The sequence below is a fragment of the Plecotus auritus genome (genome assembly GCF_963455305.1).
Source record: "Plecotus auritus genome assembly, chromosome: 8".
Taxonomy (NCBI): Eukaryota; Metazoa; Chordata; class Mammalia; order Chiroptera; family Vespertilionidae; genus Plecotus; species Plecotus auritus.
The window spans coordinates 111229471-111256944 of NC_137782.1; the positions used below are offsets into that span (position 1 = coordinate 111229471).

The 27474-nt window shown below is 51.9% G+C and overlaps 2 protein-coding genes across 4 annotated transcripts in view; both read right to left on the reverse strand.

The window, feature by feature from the left end:
• Nucleotides 1-1866: 1866 nt before the first annotated feature.
• Nucleotides 1867-20432, reverse strand: CNNM3 (cyclin and CBS domain divalent metal cation transport mediator 3). Of its 2 annotated transcripts, XM_080683000.1 has the most exons (9): nt 18014-20432; nt 10717-10860; nt 9598-9747; nt 9011-9180; nt 8744-8840; nt 8233-8366; nt 7726-7864; nt 4722-4820; nt 1873-4246 (listed from the first exon to the last, which is right to left on the reverse strand). In XM_080683000.1, exons 1-8 carry the CDS (start codon nt 19362-19364, stop codon nt 4771-4773), a joined length of 2235 nt encoding a protein of 744 aa, XP_080539126.1. In that variant the 5' UTR covers nt 19365-20432; the 3' UTR covers nt 1873-4246; nt 4722-4770. The 2 variants fall into 2 exon arrangements, with proteins under 2 accessions (XP_080539125.1, XP_080539126.1); XM_080682999.1 differs by lacking the exon at nt 4722-4820 and having other exon boundaries at nt 1867-4246.
• A 2413-nt stretch (nt 20433-22845) lies between these two features.
• CNNM4 (cyclin and CBS domain divalent metal cation transport mediator 4) overlaps nt 22846-27474 on the reverse strand; it is a 39120-nt gene continuing 34491 nt past the window's right edge. For both annotated transcript variants that reach the window (XM_080685045.1, XM_080685044.1), the window contains 2 exons: nt 25879-26060; nt 22846-25337 (listed from right to left, as the gene is read on the reverse strand). In XM_080685045.1, coding sequence (XP_080541171.1) covers nt 25140-25337; nt 25879-26060 — 380 coding nt within the window. In that variant the 3' untranslated portion in view covers nt 22846-25139. The remainder of the gene's footprint in view (nt 25338-25878; nt 26061-27474) is intronic.

Here is a 27474-nt window from a genome sequence, read left to right on the forward strand (position 1 = left end):
AGTCAGGTTGCAAGATACCAAATCAATACATATGTGAACATTTGATTTATGACAGAGGGCATTACAGAGAGAAGAAGAAAGATGTGCTTCTCAATATGTAGGATTTGAACACTTGGTTATCCATTTGGGAAAAAATAAAGGAAATTGAATAGTGCCGTGGTCGGCAAACTGCGGCTCGCGAGCCACATGCAGCTCTTTGGCCCCTTGAGTGTGGCTCTTCCACAAAATACCACGGCCTGGGCGAGTCTATTTTGAAGAAGTGGCGTTAGAAAAAGTTTAAGTTTAAAAAATTTGGCTCTCAAAAGAAATTTCAATCGTTGTACTGTTGGTACTGGAATAGTGCATACACATATCAATTTCTGGTGGGTTAGACATTTAAATGTGTGTTTATGTGTGCATGTAGATAGATAACGTGGAAAAATATTTTTATGACAAAAGGGTAGAAAAGGGTTTACCAAGACACAAAATACAAACCATTAAAGAAAATAATTGATAAGTCTGATTGCAAAAAAATTAAGAATGACTATTTATCAAAAGATATAATAAGTAGAATGATAAACTACAAACAGAGAACTTTTTGCAACACATTTATTCTACAAATGATTAGAACCCAGGACACATAAAGAACTCATATGAATAAATAAGAAAAATACAAACTCAATGGAAATAGGGCAAAAGAGACCAGCTGGTGTGGCTCAGTGGTTGAGCTTTGACCCAGGACCAAGAGATCACTGGTTTGATTTCTGGTCAGAGCGCATGACCAGGTTGCTGGTTTGGTGCAGGAGGCAGCCTCTCAGTGATGTTTCTCTATCATTGATGTTTCTATCATACTACACCTCTCCCTTCTTCTCTAAAAAATTAATAAAATCATATTTAAAATCTTAAAAAAGACAAAAGATATAACAGGCATTTCCCAGAAAATATGAATTGCCTAGCAATGCGTAAAAAGACACTCAATCTCATTAGTAAACAGTAAAATGCAAACTGAGAAAAAAAGAACCTTGACCAGAAGGTCATACCTTATACAAAAATTAACTCTAAATGGATCACAGACTTAAATGTAAAACAAATCTATAAAGTTTAGAAAACACAGGAGACAATCTTCAGTATCTAGCAGGAGGCAGATTCTTAGCCATGTCATCAAAAGCATAATCAATAAGAGAAAAAAATCTGTAAATGGGACTTTATCAAAATTAAAAACGTTTGCTCTGTAAAATATCCTGTTTAGAGGATGAAAAAATAAGCTATTTGTAAACCAAAACTTTAAAAAAGGATTAGTATTTAGAATATATATTAAGAACTCTTAAAACTCAACAGCAGCCTGGCCAGTGTCGCTCAGTGGTTGGGCACCAACCTATTAATCAGGAGGTCACAGTTCAATTTCCAGTCAGGGCAAACAGGAGGCAGCCAATCAATGATTCTCTCTCTTCACTGATGTTTCTATCTCTCTCTCCTTCTCCCTTCCTCTCTGAAATAAATGAAAATATATTTTAAAAAACAAAACTCAACATTAAAAAAAATTAAACAATCCAATTAGAAAATGGGCAAAAGATATGAACAGATATTTCATGGAGTGAATAAGCATATGAAAAGATACACATTAGCCATTATGTCAATGCAAATGAAAACCACAATGAGATATCACCACACCTACCAGAATGGCTAAAATAAAAGTGATAATACGAAATGCTGGCAAGGATTCAGAGAAACTGGGTCATACACGTTGCTGGTGGAGATGTAAAATGGTGCAGCCACTCTGGAAGTTTGTCAATTTTTAAAAACAAAACATGCAATAACCATATAATCTAGTGACTGTACTACTGGACATTTCTCTCAGAGAAAGAAACCAACATTTACACAGAAACCTGTGATGAATGTTCATAGCAGCTTTATTTGGGATAGCCAGAAACTGGAAACCACCTCGATACCCTTAACTAGAACGAGCTTACCATGGAAAACCACACAACCACCACAAGGGACGAACTGTGGACCCCGCAACCACCTGGATGAATATCCAGAGTACATGCTGAGAAAACCCAGCCCCAAATGGTTACCTATCACTCAACCCCATTTGTACATTCTTGAAATGACAAAATTGGCGAGCTGACAAACAGATCAAGGGTTGCCAGGGATTAGGGACGGCGGCTGGAGGGGGGGGGGGGGGGGGGGCGGCCTCTAAAAGGGCAGAGTGAGATGCTGATGGCAATGGGACAGTTGTGTCCAGGCTGTAGCGGTGGTCACACAAAGCTACACGAGATGATATATAACTAACCATCCTCACTGCCCAGTGTCCATTCCTGGTTTGATACTGATTATAACTAAGATGTAACCATTGAGGAAAGCAGGGTGAAGGGTACCTCTATCTTTGCAACTTCCTATGAATCTGTACATTCAAAACAAATAGGTAGAAAAAAAGTAATAGCTCTAGATTGGTACCCTGGAATGGATCCTGCAACTGAGAGAGGACATTAGAAAAACTGGTAAAATCCATATTATAAAGTGTAATTTAGTTATTTTTGTATCAGTGTTAACTTTTAGTTTCGATAAAGGTACTGAGGTGATGTAAGATGTTAACATTAGGGGAACCCAGATGAAGGGTACGTGGAACTCTTCTGTGAATCTAAAGTTATTTCAAAACTAAAATCCTGACGTCAGACCCATTGCATCCTCCCTGGGGTGGGCCCCAGGTATCAGAATTTTTAATTTGCCAGGTGATTCTAACGTGCAGCCCAGGTGAAGAACCACTGTTCTGGAGAGAGGTGACTGTAGAGTACAGTGAAGTCCTCAATGTCCTCAGCAGGTTCTGCAACCTGCCACAGGCTGATATAAGCAAGAGTTAATCCCCAGGGCATCTCATCAGCATTATAGACACAGAACAATGAGACATCCTCAGGACCTGCTGTTTCCCACATGGGATTTTGCTCTTGGAGTGAATTCCTGGAGAACAGCTTCTCAGCAAGCAGGCCACTGTATGACCTTCATTTCTGTTGATCCCAGATCAGGACCCAAATTCCTTTGAGAAAGGTTCCAGAAACCCTCCGTTTCCCTTACCCACTCTAAGATCCAGGTCTCTGTGATGTCCGCTTCTACACAGCTGAAGAACTGTGGACAGTTAACAGAGGTGAACGGGAAGGAAAAGACAAACAACAAAAAGAGAATCTTGTTGTTCCCCATTCTCTAAAACCCCATAGCGAGGGACAGGAAATAGGCAAAAGCTTGAAATGTTTCAGAGACAGAAATCTCATGTTTTTCTAAAAGAAAGGTGGCAGTGATCCACCTGGCCCTCATTCAACCCTCCCTCCCTCACTGCTCTCCATGCCTCACAGCCACACAGCCCGGAAGCCTAGGAGGAAGGCATGAAATTGGTCTAGTAACTGGGTCCTCTTCCTGGGATCTGACCATGAAGAAAGGATTGGGTGCAGCAGAAGAGCCCTTCCTCTCACACATGACCTCTGGTTAAAACACAGAAAGTGGCCTGAGGGGGTGAGGACGGGCTGGCAGGAAACTACTCCATGGCTGGGCTCTCCCCGTCCCCCAGGCAGATGTGTGGCGGGAAGTGCAGGCCCCCCGTCCTGTCCCAGGACCTGCAACTTGCTCAGGGCTCTGCTGGGTCAGCCAGCCACCTCCACAGGAGGGGCAGGACTAGTGGCACAGACGTGTGAGGAACTATACTTCCAGGTTTGGCACAAAGGACAGGCTGGGGCGTGCTGAGACATGGCACTGTCAGGGAAGCCGCCACATTCGCCATGACAAGGCCATGGATTTGAACCCCCAGCCAAAACTGGTGCTCTTGGTTTGCTCAGAAAGTCCTGCCAGCAGCAGAAGGTTGGCAGAGAAGCAAAGTGAGTACAGGCCACGGCCACAGAAAGGCCGCTATCGTGCACTCACATCATGGCGTGGCCCCAGGAGGTGCAGGCGCCCTGCACAGTCGGGGCTGGGCCCCGACCAGGGAGATGACGGTGTCCTTCCAACCCTTCCGAAGCAGGCCTGGAGGGCTGTGCCCGCTGACGCCCATTTCCTAGAGGAGGCAGGCCCTCAGAGGCTTCAGACTGCGTCTACAAGGGCCATCTAAAACGTGGCCTGAGGGGATGAGGACGGGCTGGCAGGAAGCTACTCCGGCTGGACTCTCTGCATTCCCACGTGCTTGCCTACTCCCCAGACCTGGGCTGCCTGGCAAGCAGTTAAACTCCTGGGTTCCGCCCAGGGCTCTCTTCCGCTGGGAGGCTGGGCCCACCGTGGTTGGACCCTAGAAGAGAGAGGGAAAGGAGAATTACTACCAGGGACGGAAAGTGTGATGATCCTCTTGGGGACAGGAAGGGGCAGGGCAGGCAGAGGCGCCTCAGGGGTGTCGAGGCAGAACTGGGAGTGACTAGTTAGGAAAACGGTTGGCCTGACTCCGCCTCACAGACACCACTTAGAGGACACCGTCTTCACTGAGGCAGGGAAGCAGGGGCTGGGTTGTGGCCACAGGAGGCCGAGGCTGTGGCCGTATGCTGGGCAAGGGGAGCCTGCCCTGGAAGGGAGCTTTAGCTTCCAAGGCTGGGTAGGGTTCCATGAGTCCTCCTGTCTTCTAGAGAAATGAAATGAGAAGCAGCAGAAGGGACAGGAGGGGTCCCGCAGCCCTTGGAGAAAGGCCCCCCAGGCCAGGGAAGCAGTCTCAGAGCTCCTCCCAGCAGAGCTGGGAAAGGAAAGCAAAGCCAAAGGAAAGGAAAGGTATTTACCTTGGGCGTTTTCTTAAAACAAAAAAATGCTCACTAATCCAGGCAATTATCAACTGCAGTTTCCAAATGTGCCAAAGAGGGGAAGGTCTACTGGGTAGGCTGGAGAGAGCAGAAAGAGAGGAGACAGCTATTGAGCCAACCTGCAGAGACTCCACCCGCACACCAAGGACACAGGCACGTGCTGGACAGGAGCCCAGGCAGAGGCAAGCGCTCTGCTTCCGGCTGCTCGTAACAGAGGGTCAGGGAATACGAAGTCTTCAGTGAACTTCCCCTGAAAGTCCAGTTCTGTGAATGCTGAATGTGGAGGAGTTACTCCAAATGTGAAATGCAGGTCAGGGGTCAGAAAACTATTTCTGTAAAAGGTTAGTTCTGCCCTAGCCGGTTTGGCTCAGTGGATAGAGCGTCAGCCTGTGGACTGAAGGGTCTCGGGTTCGATTCCGGTCAAGAGCACAAGCCTGGGTTGCGGGCTCGATCCCCAGTAGGGGGCGTGCAGGAGGCAGCCAATCAATGATTCTTATCACTGATGTTTCTCTCTCTGTCCCTCTCCCTTCCTCTCTGAAATCAATTAAAAAAAAAATACATACATACATATATATATATATATATATATATATATATGTGTGTGTGTGTGTATATATATATATATATATATATATATATATATGCCAGTACTTTCAGGTTTTGCAGGTCATATGGCCTCTATGGCAATTTGACTCCACTATTGTAGCTCAAAGGCTGCCACATACAATCTGTGAACAAACAGGTGGGTCCCAATAAAACTTTATTTATGCCCTGGCCGGTGTGGCTCAGTTAGTTGAGCATCGACCCATGCACCAAAAGGTTGCCAGTTCAATTCCTGATCAGGGTACATGCCTGGGATGTAGGGCGCATGCGGAGGCAGCCAATCACTGTTTCTCTTTCTCTTTCTCTCACTTTCCCTCTCGCTCAAAAATCACTAAAAACATTTAAAAAACAAAACACAACTTTATTTACAAGAACAGGCAAAGGGCCAGATCCAACCCTTTGTCCACTTTACCGACCCTGCTATATAGGTAGTCAAAAATCATCGTGCTTCTAAGCATGTTCTCTGGGAGTGGTTCTGACTACTCCTGAAGCAGCGCACCTGACACCTCCGTGCGTGGAGTGACAGCCCTCCAGGGAGGCAGGGACTGCAGCAAGAAGCCAGAAAGCCAAGGCCAGGAGCAGAAAGACAGCGGGTGAGCCTCATGGGGGCAGATGTCAGCCGCATTTAGGAGGAAACAGGCCCCAATACGACTACAGAGCAGGACAGTAATCTGTTACCAAGGGGAAATGATGCATAGGCTCACTATAAATTAGTCCCTTAGGGGACTGACCTACGAGCAGCAGAAGCCAAAAAGGACTTAAAAACCCTCTGGGAATCCGGTAAAAGATGAAATGAAGAGAAAACCATCCTTCTTAGATTTAAGCCTATACTCTGAACACGACACACGCAGGCTGAGTAGATGGGGCCAGGAAAGGCTCCCACACAAGAAAACCAAAACCAAAGGCTCCATAGAAAACAACTCGGCTTCTGAGACCAAGTCTAGTAGGACAGTGCAAACAAGGGGACGTCACAAAATCAATGACCATCACAGGAGCGTCACCAGCCCCAGCGGTGGTTAGGTGTTCATTTGGAAGGGGCCCTGGGCAGCCCACACGCCGGACTGAAGCAGCGCACCCCACCCAGGGTCCCCTTTCCCAAGACCCAGTGGGGGTCGGGGGGGGGGGCGCACTGGCTAAGCCAGCAACACGGCCCAGTGTGGGTTTGCTATCCCTTGCACCTGCACCTCACCTCTCAGAAAGCATCTTTCTACTGTAAGAACACACCGTGTTCTCAATCATTGGCCTGAGCAGGCACAGCTCTTCTCTGTGAGGCACCACACACAGCCAAAGGCCAAGGGCACACACAGGCTGCAAACCAGAGTGCCTGAGGCCGTCTCTGCCTCAAATCTTCATCTGGAAAATGAGCATAACCACCCGTCCCAAACCTCAGGGACGGGTCTCAGATGAGTCAGGACCAGTGACGTGCAGAGCACCATGCCCAGCGAAGTTCAGGAACCCAGGTCCTCCCTGCGGGGTGAGACCGGCCTTTCCGCCCACAGCCTGGGGAAGCCAACACTTCTCCAGGGAGGCCATGCCCTGGCGCGTCTCTGACCCCGACCCAGGAGGAGCTCAGAGTAAAGGAACATTATTGATTAACAAGGGCAAAAAGGTTCCCAGATGCTGCCATTCCTCCCCACAGCCCCTCATGGGAAGCCCTCCTTACACTGGAGGGTGGGGTTTGCCATTTCCCATCACAAAGCTGTGCCTCCCAACACAAGCTTCTTGCACAGAGGAGCCCAGGGCAGGATACGAGCGTCACCCAACACAGGCCTCAGGGCCCTTCTAGCTGGATGTGCCCACAAGCCACCCGCCTTCGGAGCCAGGCCCACTGGTACCCAAACCCTCACTTTCTGGGTGACCTAACCCTAATCCTAAATGACCATGTCTGAACGTGATCTTATTCCCATTCAACAACTATTCCCTAAGTCCGTGGTCGGCAAACTGCGGCTCACGAGCCACATGCAGCTCTTTGGCCCCTTGAGTGTGGCTCTTCCACAAAATACCACGGCCTGGGCGAGTCTATTTTGAAGAAGTGGCGTTAGAAGAAGTTTAAAAAATTTGGCTCTCAAAAGAAATTTCAATCGTTGTACTGTTGATATTTGGCTCTGTTGACTAATGAGTTTGCCGACCACTGCCCTAAGTCAACCACCCGAACAGGCTCTCAAGAGAAAATGTTGCCTTCATAGACTCAAGTGCCTGCTGGTCTACAGAACTCGAGATTGTCCGAGCTATTAAAAACAGCAAGAGAGGCTGGGGAGGAAAGGGGCGGAAGAAAGAAGAATGCAGGGCAGAGAGAGCCAGTGTGTGTGCGCCAGCAGCAAGGCCCCGGAAGGGCACGTGCCTTCCGGGTCGACACGCGGGATGTGGCCTCCGGGTTCACCTGCTGCTGTGGCTGTCCTGTCGCCGAGGAGCCGCGTCTGGCTGCCTGGGATGACCTGGAGGTCCACGTTGTCAGGGGGCGGTGGCAGGTGCTGGGCTCGGCTGGCCAGGAGTGCATTGAGGTACTGTAGCCGCGTGACCTGGACAGAACGCATTTCGGAGCAGGTGAAGCGCCTGCTCATGCCACCCCCTCTTGCTCACAAGCACCTGAACCAGGTGGGAGAGTCACACTGGGCAGGATGAGGAGAAGGAAGAACCACAGGCTAGCTAAGGGCAATCGAGCAAAGTGTCTTTAAGATCTCAGAAGGAAACTGGGTGCCTAGGCCCAGAGACAAGACCAGATCAGCAGTGGTCAGAGGAGGCAGAGCCAGTTCAAGGTTTGCTCTGGGACGTCCCATATCGACTTCCTAGGAATTTACTCTCAATTCACACAAACTGGTGACCAGGGGGGTCCAACCTTTGGGGACACAAAGCTGGTTAGAGGCCAGAACCAATGAGCAGTCCAAACCTTGATGAACTGCAGGTCAGAGAGGGCCCTCACGGTGTAGTCAGGACAATACGTGGACAAGCGGGTGCCGTCCGCTGGCTCGTGTTGCGGGTCATGGCAGAGGGACTGGAGCGAGGACACTGGGGACTGGTGAACTAGGGAGAGGAACAAGCAGTCACGGGAAGCCCTGCTGGGAGCTGGGCAGCCCACCTTGCTGGGGACAACTGCACAGCCGCTGAGAGCCACCCCACAGTCACACCGAGGGACTACGGCCAGGAACTTGGGAGAGTTGGCAAACAGCTTCCTCCAGGGAGAGGTGTTACAGGGATGGGAGGGAGCAGTCAAGACGAGCCCTGAAAAAACGCTGCCCCTTCCCGCACGACCCTGAAAGTAGAAGTCCAGCAGGTCCTGAAGCAGACCACCCTGTAGGAGGCTGAACGCTGGAGGGAGAAAAGGGCAGAATCCTGGTCCTAGGGACCCAGCCACAGCAGAGGGAGAGCCTCAGCCAGCCCAGGGTGGGGCCACAGCTTACCCGAAGATGGGGCTGTCAGGGCAGACAAGCCATAGTAGGTGAACGCCCCGTTCTCGAACTTCAGGCCCTCCTTCCCGATCTCCACCTCAACCCTGCCCTGAGAGGTGGAGAGAAACAGATGCGTACACATTACGTTTCCTGCCGGAAGGAAGCACAAGCAGAAAGCACCCACTCTGATTACGCAGGGGTGTATCTAGATGTGCCTCCCTCGCTCAGACCCTTCCCTGCTTTCCGACCAGGTGGGGGCCTGGCCCGGGCTCCTGTTACCTGCAGGATGAGGATGAAGTAATCCACCGGCTGGCTGCGCTGGTACAGGTAATGGTGTGCAGCCAGGCGGTTGCTCTGGTCAAACCTCACCTCCTGGTTGACGCTGGGGTGCCTCAGCAGGTGCAACAGGACCTTCTCGGAGATTCGCAATGGGCTGAACACATCCACCTCTGCCCATGGCAGAGAGAAGAGAGTGTCCACTGGGCCCTAAGCGGCCAGTGTAACCACACCGACGCCTGCTGCCCACCTGGAATCTCCTGGCTGGCCCTCGAGCCGAGTCCCCTCCCAACACAAGAGGACTTGGCAGCCACACACACCAGCGGCTGAGGCTTCCTGGCGGAGGCTCGCAGAGGTGGCATCAGCCTGGCCCTGCTTTTGGATGTTTGGTGGAGCGGAGCAGTCCCCTTGGGTGACCTGAGTGTCCAGAAGGGTGTCTCTGCTGCCAGGACAGCCAAGAGGAGCACAGAGGTGCTCCTGGACACTCTCCTGCTTACTGGGATGGGAAGGCAATGGCTGCCCGGGGGGTCTCCTGACCCACTGGACTGGTAAGCAAGAGAGTGGGGACAAGAACCACCCTTCATCCTCACCTCGGGAAAGGAAGCGCTGGGTGGCCAAGAGCAGCTGAGGTGAGATTTTCACTTTATACTCATCGTCAGACACCTTGAACAAGGAGAATTCCTCTTTCCGCCTGAGAGGGACACTGAGAGCAGCAGGCTTCTTCCTCACCGTGGTGTCTCCTGGGATGGTGAGCAGAAGGCAGCTTAGGCACCAGCAGCCCTCCTGCCAACATGAATAAACCAAGGGGCATGTTGCCTGCACCCCTCCAAAGCCGGGGGCTCCTGGGAGACAACTCGGAGCCCCCAGAACACATCCTTGGATGGTGCCCAGTTGTCATTCCCACCACACAGTAATCCTGGTGCTCAAGGACAGAGAGCTAGAAGGCCTACATGCAGCCATACCCCAAGAAAGTACCTCTCCTTGGAATTGGGAGAAGGTAATGCTAACAAGACAGAAAGAAGCAAAGTGACAGGCACCTGTGGTCATTAGAAGACCACTCGCTGGAAAGCAGGCATTGGAGGACCCCTGGTGCTACCCGGTGGCAGCTAACTAGTAGCTCTGAGCCTGGAGCAGCCCAAGGAACAAAACTAAAGATGCTGCAGGATGGGACACATGCATGGGCAAAGCAGTTCTCCTGACAGCACACACAGGTGGGTGGCCCTGTGTACCAAGTGCCGTGGGAGGCCCCAGCCATTGAGCATGGGTTCTATGCCCATCCTGCAGACCTGTCACCATCCTAAGAGGCAGATGCTTCTAAGACACAACCACGGGCCCCAGGGACACATTTTGGGAGGACCCTCTTAGTAAAGAACAGGTTCTTAATAAAGAACAAGTTTGAGGAGACACTGTACAAACCACATGAGGAGTGAGGTTGGAAACGCCCATAAGGACAGAGGCCCCTCAGTGATGGGAGAAACAAGTGGCGCCCCAAACAAGTGCTGGAACTGCAAGGCCCTGGGTAGATGGGCCACCATGGCTCTGCCCCCCAGAAGGGGGCTCTCCTATAAGGGGCAACACTGGTCCACGCAGGGGAGGAACAGAGGGAATAGCTCCGACCAGAGACCCGGCATCCCCTGGAACTGAAGCACACACCTCAGTGAGCCCAAAGGCCCAGCTGAGCCAAAAAGCTGCCAGGAGGCGAGACTCACGGTAGTCCTCGGACTCGTCCAGGATCTCGGACTTGATGATCTCCTCAATGACGTCCTCCAGGGTGACCAGGCCCAGGACCTCGTAGAAGGGGTCACCTTCCCCCTCGTTGTTCACCTTCTGCACGATGGCCAGGTGGGACTTCCCTAGAGGAGGGAAAGTGCCTGTGACAGGGTGCCAGAGGCTCCCCCATTTCTGGGTTCCATCCTGCACAAGCCCACCACCAACAGGACAGATGCTGATGTTTGTGTCCCTAAGACCCACCAAGCACTGGGTGTGACTTTTCTGGGTTCTTTTTTTTTTTTTTTTTTTTTTAATATATTTTTATTGATTTCAGAGAGGAAGCGGGGAAAGAGAGATAGAAACATCAATGATGAGAGAGAATCATCGATGGGCTGCCTCTTGCGTGCCCCCAACTGGGGATGGAGACTACAACCCCAGCATGTGTCCTTGACCAGGAATCGAACCCAGGACCCTTTAGTCCACAAGCCAACAGTCTATCCACTGAGCCAAACCAGCTAGAGCTGGGTTCTTACTGAAGATTCTCAACATGCTCATGAGGACTGGCCTCACCTCACATGGAAGGAACCAGAACCCCGGACACTGCACTCCCCAGCACAAGGCCCCCCAAGCTACAGTCAGCCCCAGGTCTGTGTAGCTCCACGCCGTCAATGTGGCTTAGCCATGAATGCATCAGATGAACTGCGGATACAAGGCACCAACTCCAGAAATGGAGGCTCCCCAGGACTGACTAAGTGGAGCCGAGAGAGGCCCTCCAGTCTGACCCTCCTAGGGCAGATTTCCCAGTTCTGAAAGCTGCCCTTTCTTCCAGAAGCCAAGGTCTATGAAGGTCATCCAGAGTATCTGTGTGGGAACTTTCCCCTTCCTCTTCTGTCTTTCTCAGTTACCTTCCTATTTGTTTAATAAGGAAATGTAAACTTGAAAAAAATCCCACACTTTCTGAGTGTTGGGCATGTTGGGAAAACGTCAGGAGCTCACTCTGCCTTAGCTAAGTGCTCTTCATCTATAAAACTATATACATGCACAAGAGAAACACAATGCAAGCCACACATGTAATTTCAAAGTTTTGAGTAGCTACATTAAAAAAAAAAAAAAAAAAAAGGCCCAGGTGAAATAAACTGATAATCTATTGTTTTAAGTCAATATAGCTAAAACACCACTTTGACATGCAATCAATATAAACACATTAATAGATGTTTTACTTTTTTGTGCGAGTCTTTGAAGTCTGCTGTGTGTCTGCGTTTATAGCACATCTCGGTTCAGACTAGTTACCTCTCCAGAGCTCAGGAGCCACACATGGGTGGTGGCAACTGGGCTGTGCAGGTCCTGGGCCCGAGAGCAGGCTGATCTCCACCACGCCCTTCTCTGTTACTAGTGAAAATGGCTGGCCTGGGGGGGAAGCTGGCCTGGGCTTGCAGAGTAAAGAGGATACTTGTTTCAAGAATCTTTTGGTAAAGCAAGAAGTCAAGTTCCCTTCTTTGTGTGAATCATCCTTTCTATACCCTGGGTTTAATCACAATTCTATGTGTTGAGTTTAGAAACATACTCCGTGGAGCTCTATTAGGCACGCATGCCCCATTCCTGCAGCATCCATGCCGCACGTCCCCCACCCCACCAGGGGTCTGGACCTCTGCTCCAAAGCTGGATGGAATGCAAATGTAAAGACTCAAGCAAAAGCTATCTATCCTATACAATAAAAGCCTAATATGCTAAGTGTCCAGTCGTCCCGTTGGCCATTCAACCAATCGAAGTGTAATATGCTAATGATATGCTAAGGTCGCTCAATTGCTTGCTATGACATGCACTGACCACCAGGGGGCAGACAGTCAACTGGTTGACCAGTCGCTATGATGTACACTGACCACCAGGGGCAGACGCTCCAACTGGTAGGTTAGCTTGCTGCTGGGGTCCAGCCGATCAGGACAGAGTGAGACAGGCCGGACACACCCTGAAGCCCTCCCAAGGTCTCTCCCTGGCCCCAATTATACACCAGTGGGGTCCCTCGGCCTAGCCCAGCCTTGGGCAAACTACGGCCCACGGGCCAGATCCAGCTGTTCTATCCGGTTCTCTTGCTCTCCCCTCCGCTCCTTTACTTTGAATTTATATTAGTTCACACAAACACTCCATCCATGCTTTTGTTCCGGCCCTCCGGTCCAGTTTAAGAAACAATTGTGGCCCTCGAGTCAAAAAGTTTGCCCACCCCTGGCCTAGCCTGTGCTCTCTCACAATCTGAGGCCCCCTCGGGGGATGTTGGAGAGTCCATTTTGTCCCAACGGCAGAACAACTGGCTATGACATGCACTGACCACCAGGAGGCAGACACTCAACGCAGGAGCTGCCCCCTAGTGGTCAGTGCGCTCCCACAGGGAGAGTGCTACTCAGCCAGAAGCCAGGCTCACGGTTGGCGAGCGCAGCGGTGGCTCCGGAGCAGGCCAGGCTGAGGGACACCCCCAAGTACACAAATTTCATGCACCGGGTCTCTAGTCAGTCAGTCTATCTATCTACCTACCTACCTACCTACCTACCTATCTATCTATCTATATGGCTAATATGCAAAGTGTCACCTACCTACCTACCTACCTATCTATCTATCTATATGGCTAATATGCAAAGTGTCACCTACCTACCTACCTACCTATCTATCTATCTATATGGCTAATATGCAAAGTGCCCCCTCCAGAGTTTGACAGGGAGATCAGGAGTTCAATCACTTGCTATGATGTGCGCTGACCACCAGGGGGCGGCGCAAAATGAAGGAAGGCCCCGGCCAGCAGCAGGAAGGCCCTGATTGCGGGCCAGGCCTAGGGACCCTATCCCTGCACTAATTTCGTGCACCGGGCCTCTAGTTACTGTATTATTAGTAGTAGAAAACCATTAGCAGGATGATCAAGAAAGGAATGAGGCTGTAAAAGGATAAAAAGATAACACTTGCTGTATCTCATCAAACCTCAGATGCCATCAATTGTGAGCACAGCCTGATTGCAGATGGGTTAAGCAGCAGGATTTAATGCTTACCCTGTGCTGGACACCAAGGGCTTTACTCACTTACCAAGTCCTCCGACAACTCTCTGTGGCATAAGTACTATTATCCCCACTTATAGTTTACAGAGAGAATGAGGCCGAGGGAGGTCCAATGACCCAGCCAAGAGCAAAACCAGGATTTGAATGCAAGCAGCTGGCTCCCAAGTCCATTCTCTTCACCACCACACTCCACTGGCTCTCATTGAGTCTGAGAAAGCCCTCCCCTTGGTGACTCCCACGGGACCTTCTAAAGAAAAGAGAGCATCGTTTTCTTGTCATCTGGAGGATGCTCTAATATGCTCAATAATTAAAGGTGGAAATGACTATATTACATTGTCTTGCCCCCAAAGGAAAAGCCAGGGGGCTCGGAGAGGGATCTGCTTGTTCCTGATGAGACAGCACGGAAGGGGACGGCAGCTTTCCGCCCCTTGGGGTTTGTGGTGGGAATGGCTCACACCAAATGCAGGCACCATTTCTAGAAGGGCCAGGGTACCCTGCCACATGACACCAATGTCAGGCCAGATCAGGACACACTACTCTGGCAGCAGCCTTCTCGGGTTCTGAAACCAGATCCCAAGCTCTAGGGGCCCTCTGAGATCGCAGAAGACCCACTGCAGCTCCCTTCTCCCAGGAGCCACTGGCTTTGGCAGGCTACCTGCAGAATGGACTGACTTCTCCTTTGCCTTCAAACTTCTATGAAACGGGCACAAGTTTCTCAGTGACCTGCCACATGGAAGACCCCCTCAAACAGTGGCCAGGGGATTTCCTCTCAAGACAACGTCTAAAGGGGTCCAGAAGGCAGCCATGAGGAAGCAGTAGAAGTACACAAAGAAAGGGCAGCTGGAGGGATTAGGTTTATTTTTCATCTGAGAGGATAAAATGCCCTGAAAATATGGGCCCTGCTGGCTGACTGCAATCATGGCATCGGCCCTGGCACAGTGCCAGATCCACAAGCAAGAGGCAGATGGTGCATCTCACCAGCATGGTCCAGAAAGCCCTGGAAAAGCTCCACTGTTTAATCTTAGTTGTTTAGTTAGCAGGCACAAGGGTACTCATAAGTTATATGAATGCTCGAGGACTCTTCTGGAATGCCTAGCTTCTAGGATATTCTTAAAAACACATTTGGAGTTTAGGCTTCTCTGCCTTCCCTCTTTTGCTTTTAAAGTCACTATTTGAAATCTGTCCTGCGGGAAAGGACATTACTAACATTCCCCTTGGCAGGTCTGACTCTTCAGAGCTGTGGCTTCTGACAGTGAACTCGAACTCAGACCATTCAAAGCAGAAACTAACAAACTCACCTATCCTAACCCCTCCTCTGGCTGAATGTCCCTGAATCGTCTCAGTGGGGTGGACAAGGAAAGCAGGGACTGATGGCTTTAAAGGAAATACAGCCCGAAAGCACTCACTCTTCCTGGTAATCTTTGCACAAAATCATCGTGTGGCCTTAAGTCTGCACACTGACTGAAGTCTCCCCACTGGGGAAGGTGACTTTCTGAGACGATGACGTCCCAGAGAGACGGCTCTGGAAACAGGACAGGAACAGGGGCCGGAATGGTAGCTGCCAAGATGCCAAAGACTCCAGCTTGAGGGAATTCAGAGACACCACCACTTCACACGCCTGGCAGAGGCAGGACAGGAACCAAACTCTAAAACCTCAGGCACCATCAAGGCTACAATATGCTGTGTTCATTGGGGTTATGCTAGAAAGGATTCTAATGAGGAAAAGTAAAGATATCCACCAGAGGATTGCACGGCACAAGAAGCAGAGAAAGCTCCAGGATTTCACAGAAATGACGTGGTCATTCTGCCCCAAGAATGGCCCTCACTCACCACAGGAGGAAGGCAGGGGAGGGAAGCGCTCCCCACTCAACCTCCATCACCTCCCAGTAGTAGTAGCAATGGTCAGTAGGCAGCTACAGGGTCAGCATCAGGCTGTATGAAACCTGTGTGGCTCTCCAGAGCTGCTCTGGGGCCACCACCCAGCACAGAAGTGGCCTGCACCGTGGCCATCCCTCTCTACTGGCTCCTTTCCAACTTCTAAACCTAAACCCACCCGACTCGCCCATCTTAATCCCGGCCATTCCCTCCCAGACACTGCTCTCCGGCTTCTGCTCTACAGACACACCTCCCAGAAGGCTCTTCATAACCTGTCATACCCCTCATGCCCTACTCACTCCATCTGTTACCCCACACCATGGCTTGCTGGACCAGACGACACGATGCTAGCCTCCTTTCCTGATCACTCGCCTTCCCTTGGTGAGTGGTCTCCTTCCCTGGCTTTCAGATGTTCCAAGCTGCTGGCTCTCCTCAGCAGCCTCTTTGCTGCCCTCCCCGGACATGCTTGTGCCCCTCAGGGTTAGGCTCTCTGCTCTCCTTCTGTGGTTGAGGGACCACTTCTACACCCAGAACGAGACATTCACCTCCACTCAGGTCCTTCCAATTTCACGTCACCTGTCCCCTAGGACTTGGCCTCCGGCCACTGCACAAACTCCAAAGTCCAGAACAAACTCCTCACCCAGCCCCTTGCCCTCACCTTCCTGCAATCCAGGTCTCATCCCCAGCTCCTCCCTCTTGCTGGAAAGCCCCTGACAACCACAAAACCTTCCCAATTCTACCTCCAAATGCCCTCTTGGGTCTCCTCCCCAGGCCCCATTCAGCCTGCCATCCTCTCCCTCTGTGCCATCGCCTCTCCCCGCCCCCTGCCCATGGTCTCCACACCAGTCATGGTGAGATGCTCTGCTCACAGGCACCACCCTGGTGTCAAGTCCAGCCTCCCCAGGTCTCAAGCTGGGAGGCAGCAGGGGCAGGATGGAATAAACCCTCCCAACTGACTCCAGGGCCACCTTGTAGACTACAGTGGCCCAGATGAAGTACTTACCACCAGGAGGTTCTGTCTGGCCCCTACCCGGGGGGCTCCCCACCTCTGAGAGGGGCTGAATGACCCCTTTCTTGGAAGACAGCTGGGAGCACCCATGAGATTCTCTAGCAGAGCAATCAGAGCCACCCATCAAGCCTCCAGTCCAATGGGAGGCACAGCAGTAACAGTAACCACCAGACTAGGCAACATCCAAGCCTCCCGCAAGGATGCACATGAGCGCCCAGTACAGTCTGGCATTCGGCATTGCTAACGCAGGAATAACAGGGTCAGTTCCACAAAGCCCTGCATCCCTGCTCCCCTGTCCCCCTGCCTCCCTGTCTTCACCATCAGGGGCCACAAAGATCAGGGGGCTTTACTCACTTCCCAGCCTCACATTACACAGCCTTTAGGATCAAGCCCACCCAGAATTCTGGGGTGTCCCCTGTGCCCATCCTGCAGTTCAGGTCTGAGAAGCTTGGCTGGCAGCCGAGGAGCAGCCAAGCTCTAAGGAGCACATCTGCGTTGGCCATGGAAAGACTACAGGGCAGCCCACACCTTCACACTTGGAGGGTAGGTTTTGGTTTTTACCTGCAACCTAAGAGCTGCTTAGATACATCAAGGTGAAAGAGAGAGTAAAATGTGTAGTTACGGGAGAACCTGAAAGACCTTATGGAAGTTTTCTGAAAGAAGACAGCTGAAGGGGACACTAAATCAGTATCCATGAAGTTGTTTCTGGCAAAATCAAAGTGGACATTCCATCCACACCTGCAGAAAGGTATTTGTCTACCACTCCTTTTCTGTAATCAGCAAGGCAGCAGCCCCTCAGTGACCTGAACAAGGACGACCTGGAAACATCACTGTGGGGTGGACAAGGACAGGGCTAATTTCACATTACAGGCATCCCTTGGTTCGCTGCTCTTCACAGGTGTTGCGTTTTTGACAAATGGAAGGCAAGACCCTCCACCAGCAAAAACATTAAGACTCGCTTTATTGTGGTGGTCTGGAACCGAGCCCACAATATCTCTGGGGTGTGCTTGTATATGAAGACAAATAATAGGTATCTGGAGACAAGTTTTTTCTACGTTTTTTAGTTTGTATCCGAGTTTGGATGTGCTACAAACCCAAAGCCCATAATGGGGGTTGGAATCTAGTGGACATACCTCCCAGAATTGGGGGCCTACCAGGAAAAGGGACGGTTTGCTCTCTATAGTGCTGTCACCCTCTGAACGATGGTCCTTAAGTGATATTTCAGAAGGCCATCATCTTCTTTAAAAGAGCACTTAGAGGTCTCATTGCCCTCCACAAGGCTGGGACCCTCTCCCCGAGGCTTCGGTAATCCCTCACCCCTTTCTAGGGAAGACCGAAGGCCTTCAGGTCCCCTCCGCGATTCCCAGACCTTACCTCGCTTGAACTCCTCCAAAACGGCGTCCAGCTTGGTGTCGTTGAAGACAAAGTGGAGCGGGTGGTTGTAGAAGCGGGTGATGGTGCTGAGCGGCGTGCAGTCCTCGGGGTCCACAAAGGCCAAGTCCTTGAGGTAGAGCATGTCCACGATATTGGAGCGCTCCTCCTCGTACACAGGGATGCGCGTGTGGCCGCTCTGCATGATGCTAGCCAGGACGCCAAAGTCCAGTACGGTGCTGGTGTCTAGCATGAAGCAGTCCTCAAGCGGAGTGAGCACCTCCTCCACAGTCCGGTAGCGCAGCACGCCCTTACTGAGGTCGCTGTAGGGATCGCCGCCACCTCGTGCCAGCTCCAGCACGCGCTCGCGCAGCCGCCCGGGTCGCGCAGCCAACTCCAGCAGCTGACCCACCGGCAAGGCCACGGGCAGGGTGAGCAACACAGCCAGGCGGCTGAGCGCCAGAGCGCGAGGGGCCAGCGCCAGCGTCCAGCGTCCGCTCACGGCGGCCGGCAGCACTTCGGCCACCAGGAACGCGAGCCCTGCACTGCCCAGCACGGCGGGCACAGCGCGCTGGCCGGCCGCGCGATACAGCAGCACCGCCAGCGCCGCCTGTGCCAGGCAGGCTAGCAGCAACAGCGCGCCAAGGGCGTAGCTGGCCCAGCGCCGCGCCGACTCCAGACGCCGAGCCGCCGCGCGCTCCGCCTCCGACCCGTTCTCGCGCAGCACCTGCACCTCAGCTGGTGCCAACACCAGCGCGCTCAGCTGCAGGCCGCGTGCCAGCGCTGCCAGCGCCAGCAGCCCCGCAGCCCCCAGGCCAAGCGCCCAGGGCGGCACCGCCTCCTGGAACGCTGCCTCGACGCTTGGCTCCGCGCGCACGGCCTCAGCGCGCAGGCGCAGCAGCGCATGCCACTCGCCTGCGGGGGCCGCCGCCGCCGCTGCTGTCTCCCCAGCTGCCGCGCCGTCCGGCTCCCCGCGCACCGCCAGCAGCGCCGAGTGTGGGTGCTCGGCCTCGGCTCGCAGGCGTAGCAGCGCGCGCCACTCGCCTGTCGGGGCCGCCGCCGCCTCCCCGGGCGCCGCGGCCGGCCCGCCCTCGGGGCAGCCCGCACCCTCCGGGGCCGCCCAGGACCAGGAGCTGTTCCCGAAGCCCGAGCCAAAGAGGCGCAAGCGGAAGGTGGCCTCAGGCACGGCCGGCACCTCCCCTCCGCGAGCCCACGCCGCTCCCGCGGACCCGGCCTGCTCCAGGCAAATTCCCAGCACCCGTGGACCCTTCGCCACCTCCCCCGCGGCGTGACCCAGACAGAGCGCGGTCAGCAGCCAGCCCAGCCGCTTCGCCGCCGCTGCTGCAGCCGCCATCGCTCGCTGCCCGTCTCGGGCCTCCGCGCAGCCTACCTCCGCCTCCGCCGGCCAATAGGCGCCGGCCTCGCGCCCCCCCCTCGCCAATGGGCGACGCGTGGGGGCGGGCCTAGGGTCGGGCTAGGCTGCGCCGGGGCGTAAACAAGTGGCGCGGGGCGAGGCGGGGCGGGGCAGGGCTGATGGCCCGGGGAGGGGGCGGGGGAAGGACGCGGTGCTCCGGAGGTCGTCGTCCTGGATTCGGAGGCCCACCTGAGCTCTGACAGGTGCCCGGCTGGCGAGCGGCCGCAAGCGAGGGTCTCGGTGTAGGGAGACGTGTCGCTTTCTGAGGAAAGGGCCTGGGAACTGCCGACTAGAGGCAGGGAGGGTGAAGGGAAATCCAAGTTGGGCTCGGTGAAGCTAAGGTTCGGGAAGATGCTTGTTGATGGCTTCTGACCCTCTCTAGTCCCGGGAACGGAGACAGCTCTTGCACAGGAGATCACTACCCCCTGGGACCTTCGCCGCTACTTCATGTTATTTTCCAGGAGAAAAGTGAAGCACGACTCGGCGGATGTGAGGTTCCAACACGACCTACCTAATATCGCGTCACCCTCCCAGGTCACCACCCCAGCCACATTTGGAGACTGTCAGGAATGCCTGACCTATCAGCTCCACTTCTAGTTCTTCCTTGGTCTTAGGTTTCCTGAGGAAAGGACCTATCAATCACTCATTTTGTTGGGAAACCTTTGGACAGACAGTTGGAGCCATTTGGATTACACAAATGGTCTTTTGACTGTCAATATCCAAAGACAAAATCCAGCACAGCCCTGGCCGGGTAGCTCAACTGGTTGGAGCATCGTCCTGTACACCAAAGGTTTGCGGTTCAATTCCCGTCAGGGCGCATACACAGGTTGTGGGTTCAGTTCCAGACTGCACTGCGGGAGGCAATCAATAGATGTTTCTCTTCTCTTTCCTCTCTCTATAAAAAAGAATTATATATGTGTGTGTATATAATGGGCGACGCGTGGGGGCGGGCCTAGGGTCGGGCTAGGATGAACAGAATGTATTAGACAGCTTATATTTATAGAATTATCCTTCAAAAAAAAAAATCCAGCACAGGGTAAAGCTGCTCACGGAGTGCTCTCCTGCTCACAGTAAAGGCTTCTACTGTGCTTCAGGTCCCTCGTTGACCCTGCCTGGGCCATTTTCATTACTGGTCATTTGGTTCAAGACATTTCCATGTTTTATCCAAATATTTGAGTTTTAAACCCATAGCTACTGTGACTTCACTGGCTAATTCCTGCTTACTTCTGGTCTGCAAATGTCACTTCCTCCAGCTGGTCTTCCTCCACCATGTAGACTAGGTTGAGTCAAGGTTATGAGAGCTAGGTGCTGCTCCCCCAGAGCATCCAATACTTACCTATAGTGGTAAGTTCACTCATTCAATAAGTATTTCCTGTATTGAGTGCCTGCAATGTACCAGGTCCTGTTCTAGTGGTGGAACTATCTATATATATAAAAGCCTAAGTGACCAAACGACCAAATGACACAACGACCAGTCGCTATGACATGCACTGACCACCAGGGGGCAGACACTCAACACAGGAGCTGCCCCCTGGTGGTCAGTGCGCTCCCACAGCAGGAACGCCGCTCAGCTGACCCACCTGTCCCAGCAGCCCACCACTCACTCCCTCAGTAGTTCCGTAGGTCCACTCTCTGGAGAATGTGCCAGGCACTGATGCCACCGGCATGATCCCAACAGCGCCACTGGCCTCCTGAAAGTCAGCCTCAGGCACCACGGCCGCTTCCCCTCCCTAAATGCTCCACAAGGAAGATACAATATAAAAGTGGCCACCAGGTGGCTCCCGACACCCAGCGTGAACATCAGTGGGACGGATCCTCGGGCCTGCAAGGGCTCCCACCTACAGCCCCAGAAGCTCGAAGGCATCCAGGCCCCACCCCCAACCCCCTTGGGCAAATGACAGACACAGGGCTCTCCCAATCACGACTGACTGGGAGCAAGCCTGAAGCAGGTGCAGTGGAGCCTGAATGAGCAGGAGCAGCAGGTGGTGTTGGACTGCCGGTTTTGGCCTGATCCCCACAGGCCACCCACCTGTGCACAATTTCATGCACCAGACCTCTAGTGTGGAAATAAGAAAGTCCCTGCTCTCCTGGCGCTTAGGTTCTAGTATAGGGACAACAGGAAATGCACAGATCATATTTTAATATCCTGCAGTAAGTGCCATGGAGAAAAACAAGAGGAGACAGGATTAGGACCATGCTGTTTATGTGGGGTGATCCAGGAAGGCTTCTCCAAGGTGACATTTGAACAGGTCTAAACCAAGCAAGGAGGTGAACCCCTGGGGGCAGAGTGTTCCAGGCAGAGGAGACAGCAAATCCAAGGGTCCTTGTGTGACTTTCTCCCTGAGAGGGTCTTCCTCGTTAAACTCACTGGTGGCACCTGGCAGCAGGGGCTTTAACATGTGGAACAGATGGGTGAATGATACTCTTCCCACGTATAAACAGCTTTTTGCATTTATTTTTTCTTTTATCTGGAATATCCTTTCTACCTACCCAAGTACCTGCCTTTTTTAAAACATCCCTCCAATTTGGCAACATTGTTAAGCCTGTCTGGCTTGAGCCCCTGGCCTCAGCACAATCCCATGCTATGGCCAAGGCACCTTTGGGCACTGCAAGAGTGGGTGTAATGAGGTCACTCTCGGGTGGGCTCCTCAGAGGATGAGCACTCCCACTTTGAGACCAAGGGGCAACTGCACATTATAAAACATTGTGATCCTATGTTTGGATCAAGCTCCTTTCTCCATCAGCCCCCAGGGGAAAGAGGAGAGGAAATCTGCCCATTCCAACTGCCCTCTTCAGTACCTGTACACAGAAGAGCCTGTGGTGTCCATTTTACAGGATTCCTAATTGTGGCAACTGAGCACATTTGCCATGTAGCTCCTATGAGGACAGCCTTTATTACATACTAGAGGCCTGGTGCACAAAATGTGTGCACTGTGGGGGGGTCCCCTCAGCCCAGCCTGCACCCTCTCACAGTCCAGGAGCCCTCAGGGGAGGTCCCACTGACGGCTTAGTCAGACATCCTTAGCACTGCTGAGGAGGCAGGAAAGGCTCCCGCCACCGCTGCTGTGCTTGCCAGCCTTGAGCCCAGCTTCTGGCTGAGCGGCGCTCCCCCTTGGGAACGCACTATCAGGGGGCAGCTCCTGCATTGAGTGTCTGCCCCCTGGTGGTCAGTGTGCATCATAGCGACCAGTTGTTCTGCTGTTCAGTCAATTTGCATATCAGCCTTTTATTATATAGGACATTTTTAAAATTACATTGCTGCTTTTTCACTGCAAAACAATCCCAGAATATTTGTCTCTTGCCATGACACAGTGACAGCCAATCACAATCACTTCTATTTCTATGACAGGTACCAAATACTGACTGAACTTAAATAGGAAAATTGTAGATGCACCAAGATTTCATATTTCATTTTTTTATTACCAATCAAAAATAAATTCCATATATTGTTTAGCAAATATTATCGTTTTGTGACAAAAGACACAAGAGTCATAACAACAAAACTCCCCGAGAGTCAAACTCATAACAATGCCAAAATAAATCACAAATATATACAAATTAAAATCTTATGCAAAATAAATATGTTACTTGCTATGGTGGCTGTAACTTGCCTACCCATTTGGAGGCCATCCCTCACACAGGAAGACATGCAGGGATGGGCCTATTCCAGGGTAGAGCTCAGCCCAGGAACCAGAAGTTGGAATAGGAAGTGAAAAATTGCACTGGGAGGAGGAAGTCATCGGACCAGTAATATTTGGAAATAATTACGACCCTTTGCAAGAAGTGATTATAAATGGGGAAGGGAAGGGAAGGACGGGGGGGAGGGAACAACTGTTGATAGTAACTGTGTGTGCAAAGAGGTAGCGTGGAAGTGTGCACACCCGCTTTTACTTCACACACACTCACTTGGTTCAGGCCAATGTGCTTGGCCCTGCCTGGCACTCAGGTCTCAAAAACACAGCTTTGCAAGCTTCCATGTGGACTCAGAAAGCAAGATGTGCGTGTAGAAAACTAATGGGTTTCCCCACAGGGAACAAAAAGGTCCAGTGTCTTTTCTTCCTTCTGGCTGAGAACCCATGGATATCACCACCTTCTCTCCAAACTTTTAGGAATAAATTCTGTGACTGGCCAGGAGTAGGCATACTTGGTGCAAGACATTTCCTGGTCTCAAGACTTAGGGTTCTCCAGGCACCTGAAGTGCAGAGCCCTTTAGGAAAGGAGTGAATAGACAGTACTCAGGGGAAGGCCTACAGAATCTCCTGCACCTGATCTTGGGCAACTTTCCACCCAACAAAAGGGCCAACACGGACCTTGGTCCCGCAGCCTCCCCAGTAGTGGGAAGACTGGAGCTGTGCAGCAGGGCCTGATTCAGCCCCAGGGAAAAGGTGCTGGGGCAGGATTTCCTATGGGCGTGGAGCTCTGTACCACCAGCTTCAGCACAGGACAAGATGACGTCTCACACTAGGATTATGGACCTGGGGGAATGTGGCCACCAGCTGTGTGCCCTTGAGGTTGAAACCTTTCCTGGGTTATGCAAGTGTATAAATAGGCAGGTGAGCCCCAGCCACGGAGAAAGGGCATGGAGAACCTGCTTAGGTTGGCTTCCTACACATCCTCTGTTCTCAATCCCCAAGAGACCTCAGGGTTTAGATTAGAAGTACGTAGTCTGGAAAGCAGAGTTCAAGGGTCAGACTGGACTTTGGTTGTGGGGTGGGAAGGGGATGGTATTACTTGCTAACAATGCAAATACTCATGACTAGATTCCCTCCTAGAACCAAAACAAGTATTGCAGACAAGTCACCTCTAATGTAGATGCTGTCCCAACCCACGGGAAAGCCTTTGGTAAAGTGAGGGCAGCCTGGGGAGCAGGGGGGGCAATCTGAAAGGTGGGAGATGCTGCCTAACGCGTCAAGTCAGCCCCGTTACAAGGGAACAGCTGTCCAAAGGGGCAGTTATGAGGCAAAACAATGGGGCCAGGGTTGAGAGTCCCAGTGGCCCCAACCAGGAGAGCCCATCAGCAGAGTTTCAGAAATTCCTGGATCCAGCGAGTGACAGGAGCAGGGCTACTCCTCTGTAGCTGCAAGTATAATGCCCCTGATCAGTTCCCCAGAATCCCTCCACCTCGGCGACGTCAGACAAGCCTCAGTGCACATGTCCAGGCAGTTGTTCTCAATGCTATTTGGTTCTTTGCTTCCTGGGAAGCACTGTCTTCCTCCCAAGAGAAAATCTTTCTCCCGCAGCTGCTGGGACCCATCTCTGGAGGACAAGGAGCAAGAAGAGTCAGCTCCCTAAGTCAGGGACATAGCCAGGTCATGGCTGGGAGCAGATTATGGCTATTGCTTCCCGGGGTGAGAAACCCCTTCCAAAGTTTTTGTGGGGGAAAAAAATTTTTTTAAAATAAAATCCTTAACCCTGTCTTCCCTTCCCCAAATGATATTTCAAAAGAGGAGCAATAAGCCTAGTTTAGAAAGTCTCCAGTACAAAATCCGCCTTGTGATGGTTGCTTGCCACCCACGGTCCAGGGCTAGGCAGCTGCTACTTCCGAGCTGCTTACAGGTCCCTGTCAGAGGCCAGCTTCCCCGCAGGCTGGGGGCCACCTGGCTGCTCAGTAAGATAGGCTATCTGCACCCCATCTGGCCTTACAGGCTCCTTCTCTTCAGGTGGGCCCACTGGAGCGGCCCCCGCGGAGCTGGCGGGGGGCCCCGGGCCCTCCTGTCAGATGGCACTCTCAGGGGAAGCTCTGTGCAGCGTGGCGTTGCGCTCGTTGAGCAGAGTTGTGGTCTCATCCACCACAGGCAGCTCAGGCTTCTCCGCCAGGTTCTCCGTGCAGATGGTGCACCCATCCAGGGGAAACTGAGGGCAGTTCTCCATCCGTGAGGCCAGCAGCCCATTCTGGTACTGTTGCCGCGTGATCTGCAAGAGGAAGCAATGAGAGTCACTAAGAGAAGGAGCTGGGAGGCCAATTGCACCAGTGACCTGGGGAAGCAGGGCCGGCAGGATGGAGGCTGCAAGTCCAGGTGCAAGGATGTGACCAGGGGGAGTATCTGGAAACCTGACACAAGAATAAGCAGCAGGAGGAGGAGGACTCTCAGATGGGCCCTGTGCCCTGGGTGGCGGGGGAAAGAAAGAGTTGCTGATGCCCTAGCTGGTTTGGCTCAGTGGATAGAGCGTCGGCCTGCGGACTGAAAGGTCCCAGGTTCAATTCCAGTCAAGGGCATGTACCTTGGTTGCGGGCACATCCCCAGTAGGGGGTGTGCAGCTGATCGATGTTTCTCTCTCATCGATGTTTCTAACTCTCTATCCCTCTCCCTTCCTCTCTGTAAAAAAATCAATAAAATATATTTAATTAAAAAAAAATAAAAAATAAAAAGAAGCCGTGGTTCCTTTAAAAAAAAAAAAAAAAAGAGTTGCTGATTCTTGAGACAGTGATCCCCGAGGCTAGGGGAGCATTCACCTTAATATACTGCAGGTCCATGAGCGCCCGGACACTGAAGTCAGAGATGTACTGGCCCAGGACAGAGCTGCCAAGCTGGTTGCTGCTGCCTGCCAAGGGGGCTGGGCTCGAGAGGTCTGTGCGGTCCGGGCAACTGAGGGAGGCCGAGCGGCTCAGGCAGGTGGGGTGCGATGGGGAGCAGTCTGTGGGAAGAAAGAGGCTGTCAGGCCCCGAAAGGTACCACCCTGGACTGTGGTGCCCTCCTGGCTAGCCCTGTCCCATGGATGCCAGGGGATGCTGCCCCCACTGGGAATGGGAACACTTCTTCAGGACAAGTCAGAAGCTTTAACCTCATCAAAGCAAATGAGTTAGTTTGTTTAGCAGTATTGTGCAATACCTACTAAAAAGTCTAACAAAACAGAAAACAAAAACCAAAGACTCAAAAGTTTATGGCTACAAAACCCTAACAACTGATCAGGTCAGGGCAGCACTCAGGCCAGGGCAGCACGATGGTTACCCTCATGTGGCAGCGCTCTCCTCTCAGTAACAGCTCATGTCAATGGACACAAACCGCATACCTTTAAATTACATTAAAAGAAAAATTACACAATTTGCACTCTCATCTCTCTCATACACACACCCCTCAACATGACACCCTGCTCATAACTAAAAATGCTCTTACGCCGACAAATATTTGTTCTGCACATGACCTGTTCTGTGTGGACAGTCCTACCCACTGTCTGCTGAGCCCCAGCCTGGCCAGGGGCAGGAGCAGCATGTTCCTTCCGCAGGAACTAGAGGCCCCAGATCACCAGGCTTCCCATCCCAGCTAGTGCCAGTCCCCCGCCCGGAGGCAAAGCCTGGGCAGTGTTGGCGGTGCCTCTTCCCACCACCAGGACAGCACAGGCCTCATTCCATTGACTAACCAGGGCAGCGGGATGATTCAACCTCAAATGAGGAACACATTCCTTATTTTGAAAAAGAAATTGCACATGTTATTGCGCTCTTATTTTTTAAAATATTTATAAAACAATGAAATCCACAAAGAAGTTAATTGTGAAAGGCATGCTGGCTTGTTTCAAACAAACAGGAAATAAACTAAGCTGATATGCTTAGTTAAGTACTAAGTTACTAACTAACTACTAAGTTCTAACAAATAGCTCAGTGAAGAGAGCAAACATCGGGTGACTGAATGACCAATGGAGCTTTGACCAAGTGAGGCTGCATCAGTAATACACCATTTTTGAGCTTCAGTCAGAAAACAAGAAAAATATAGTCTGGATATTCTACAATTGGGCAGTGTACAACCATTAGAGCAGGGCGGGGGAAACTTTTTTCTGCCAAAGGCCATTTGAATATTTATAACATCATTCGAGGGCCATATAAAATTACCAACTTAAAAATTAGCCTGCTATATTAGCCTAAATCCTTAATTAACTCACCTCTAATGCCTTGGCAGGGCCAGACCAAATGGTTTCACAGGACTTATATGGCCCAAGGGTAGGACATTCCCACCCCTGCATTAGAGGATCATGTGCATGTATCACTTATTCTAAACTAAGTAACACCTCGGATTAAGTTCTAGAAGAAAACAAATACTGGCAAGAGCAACCTTTC

Coding starts and splice junctions, on each gene's coding strand:
- CNNM3 (XM_080682999.1), bottom strand. CDS start 19,364: ATGGCGGCTGCAGCAGCGGCGGCGAAGCGGCTGGGCTGGCTGCTGACC. Junction 10,861..18,013: donor TTTGGAGGAGTTCAAGCGAG/GTAAGGTCTGGG, acceptor TCCCTCCTCTAG/GGAAGTCCCACCTGGCCATC. Junction 7,865..8,232: donor CTGACCTGCAGTTCATCAAG/GTTTGGACTGCT, acceptor CGTTCTGTCCAG/GTCACGCGGCTACAGTACCT.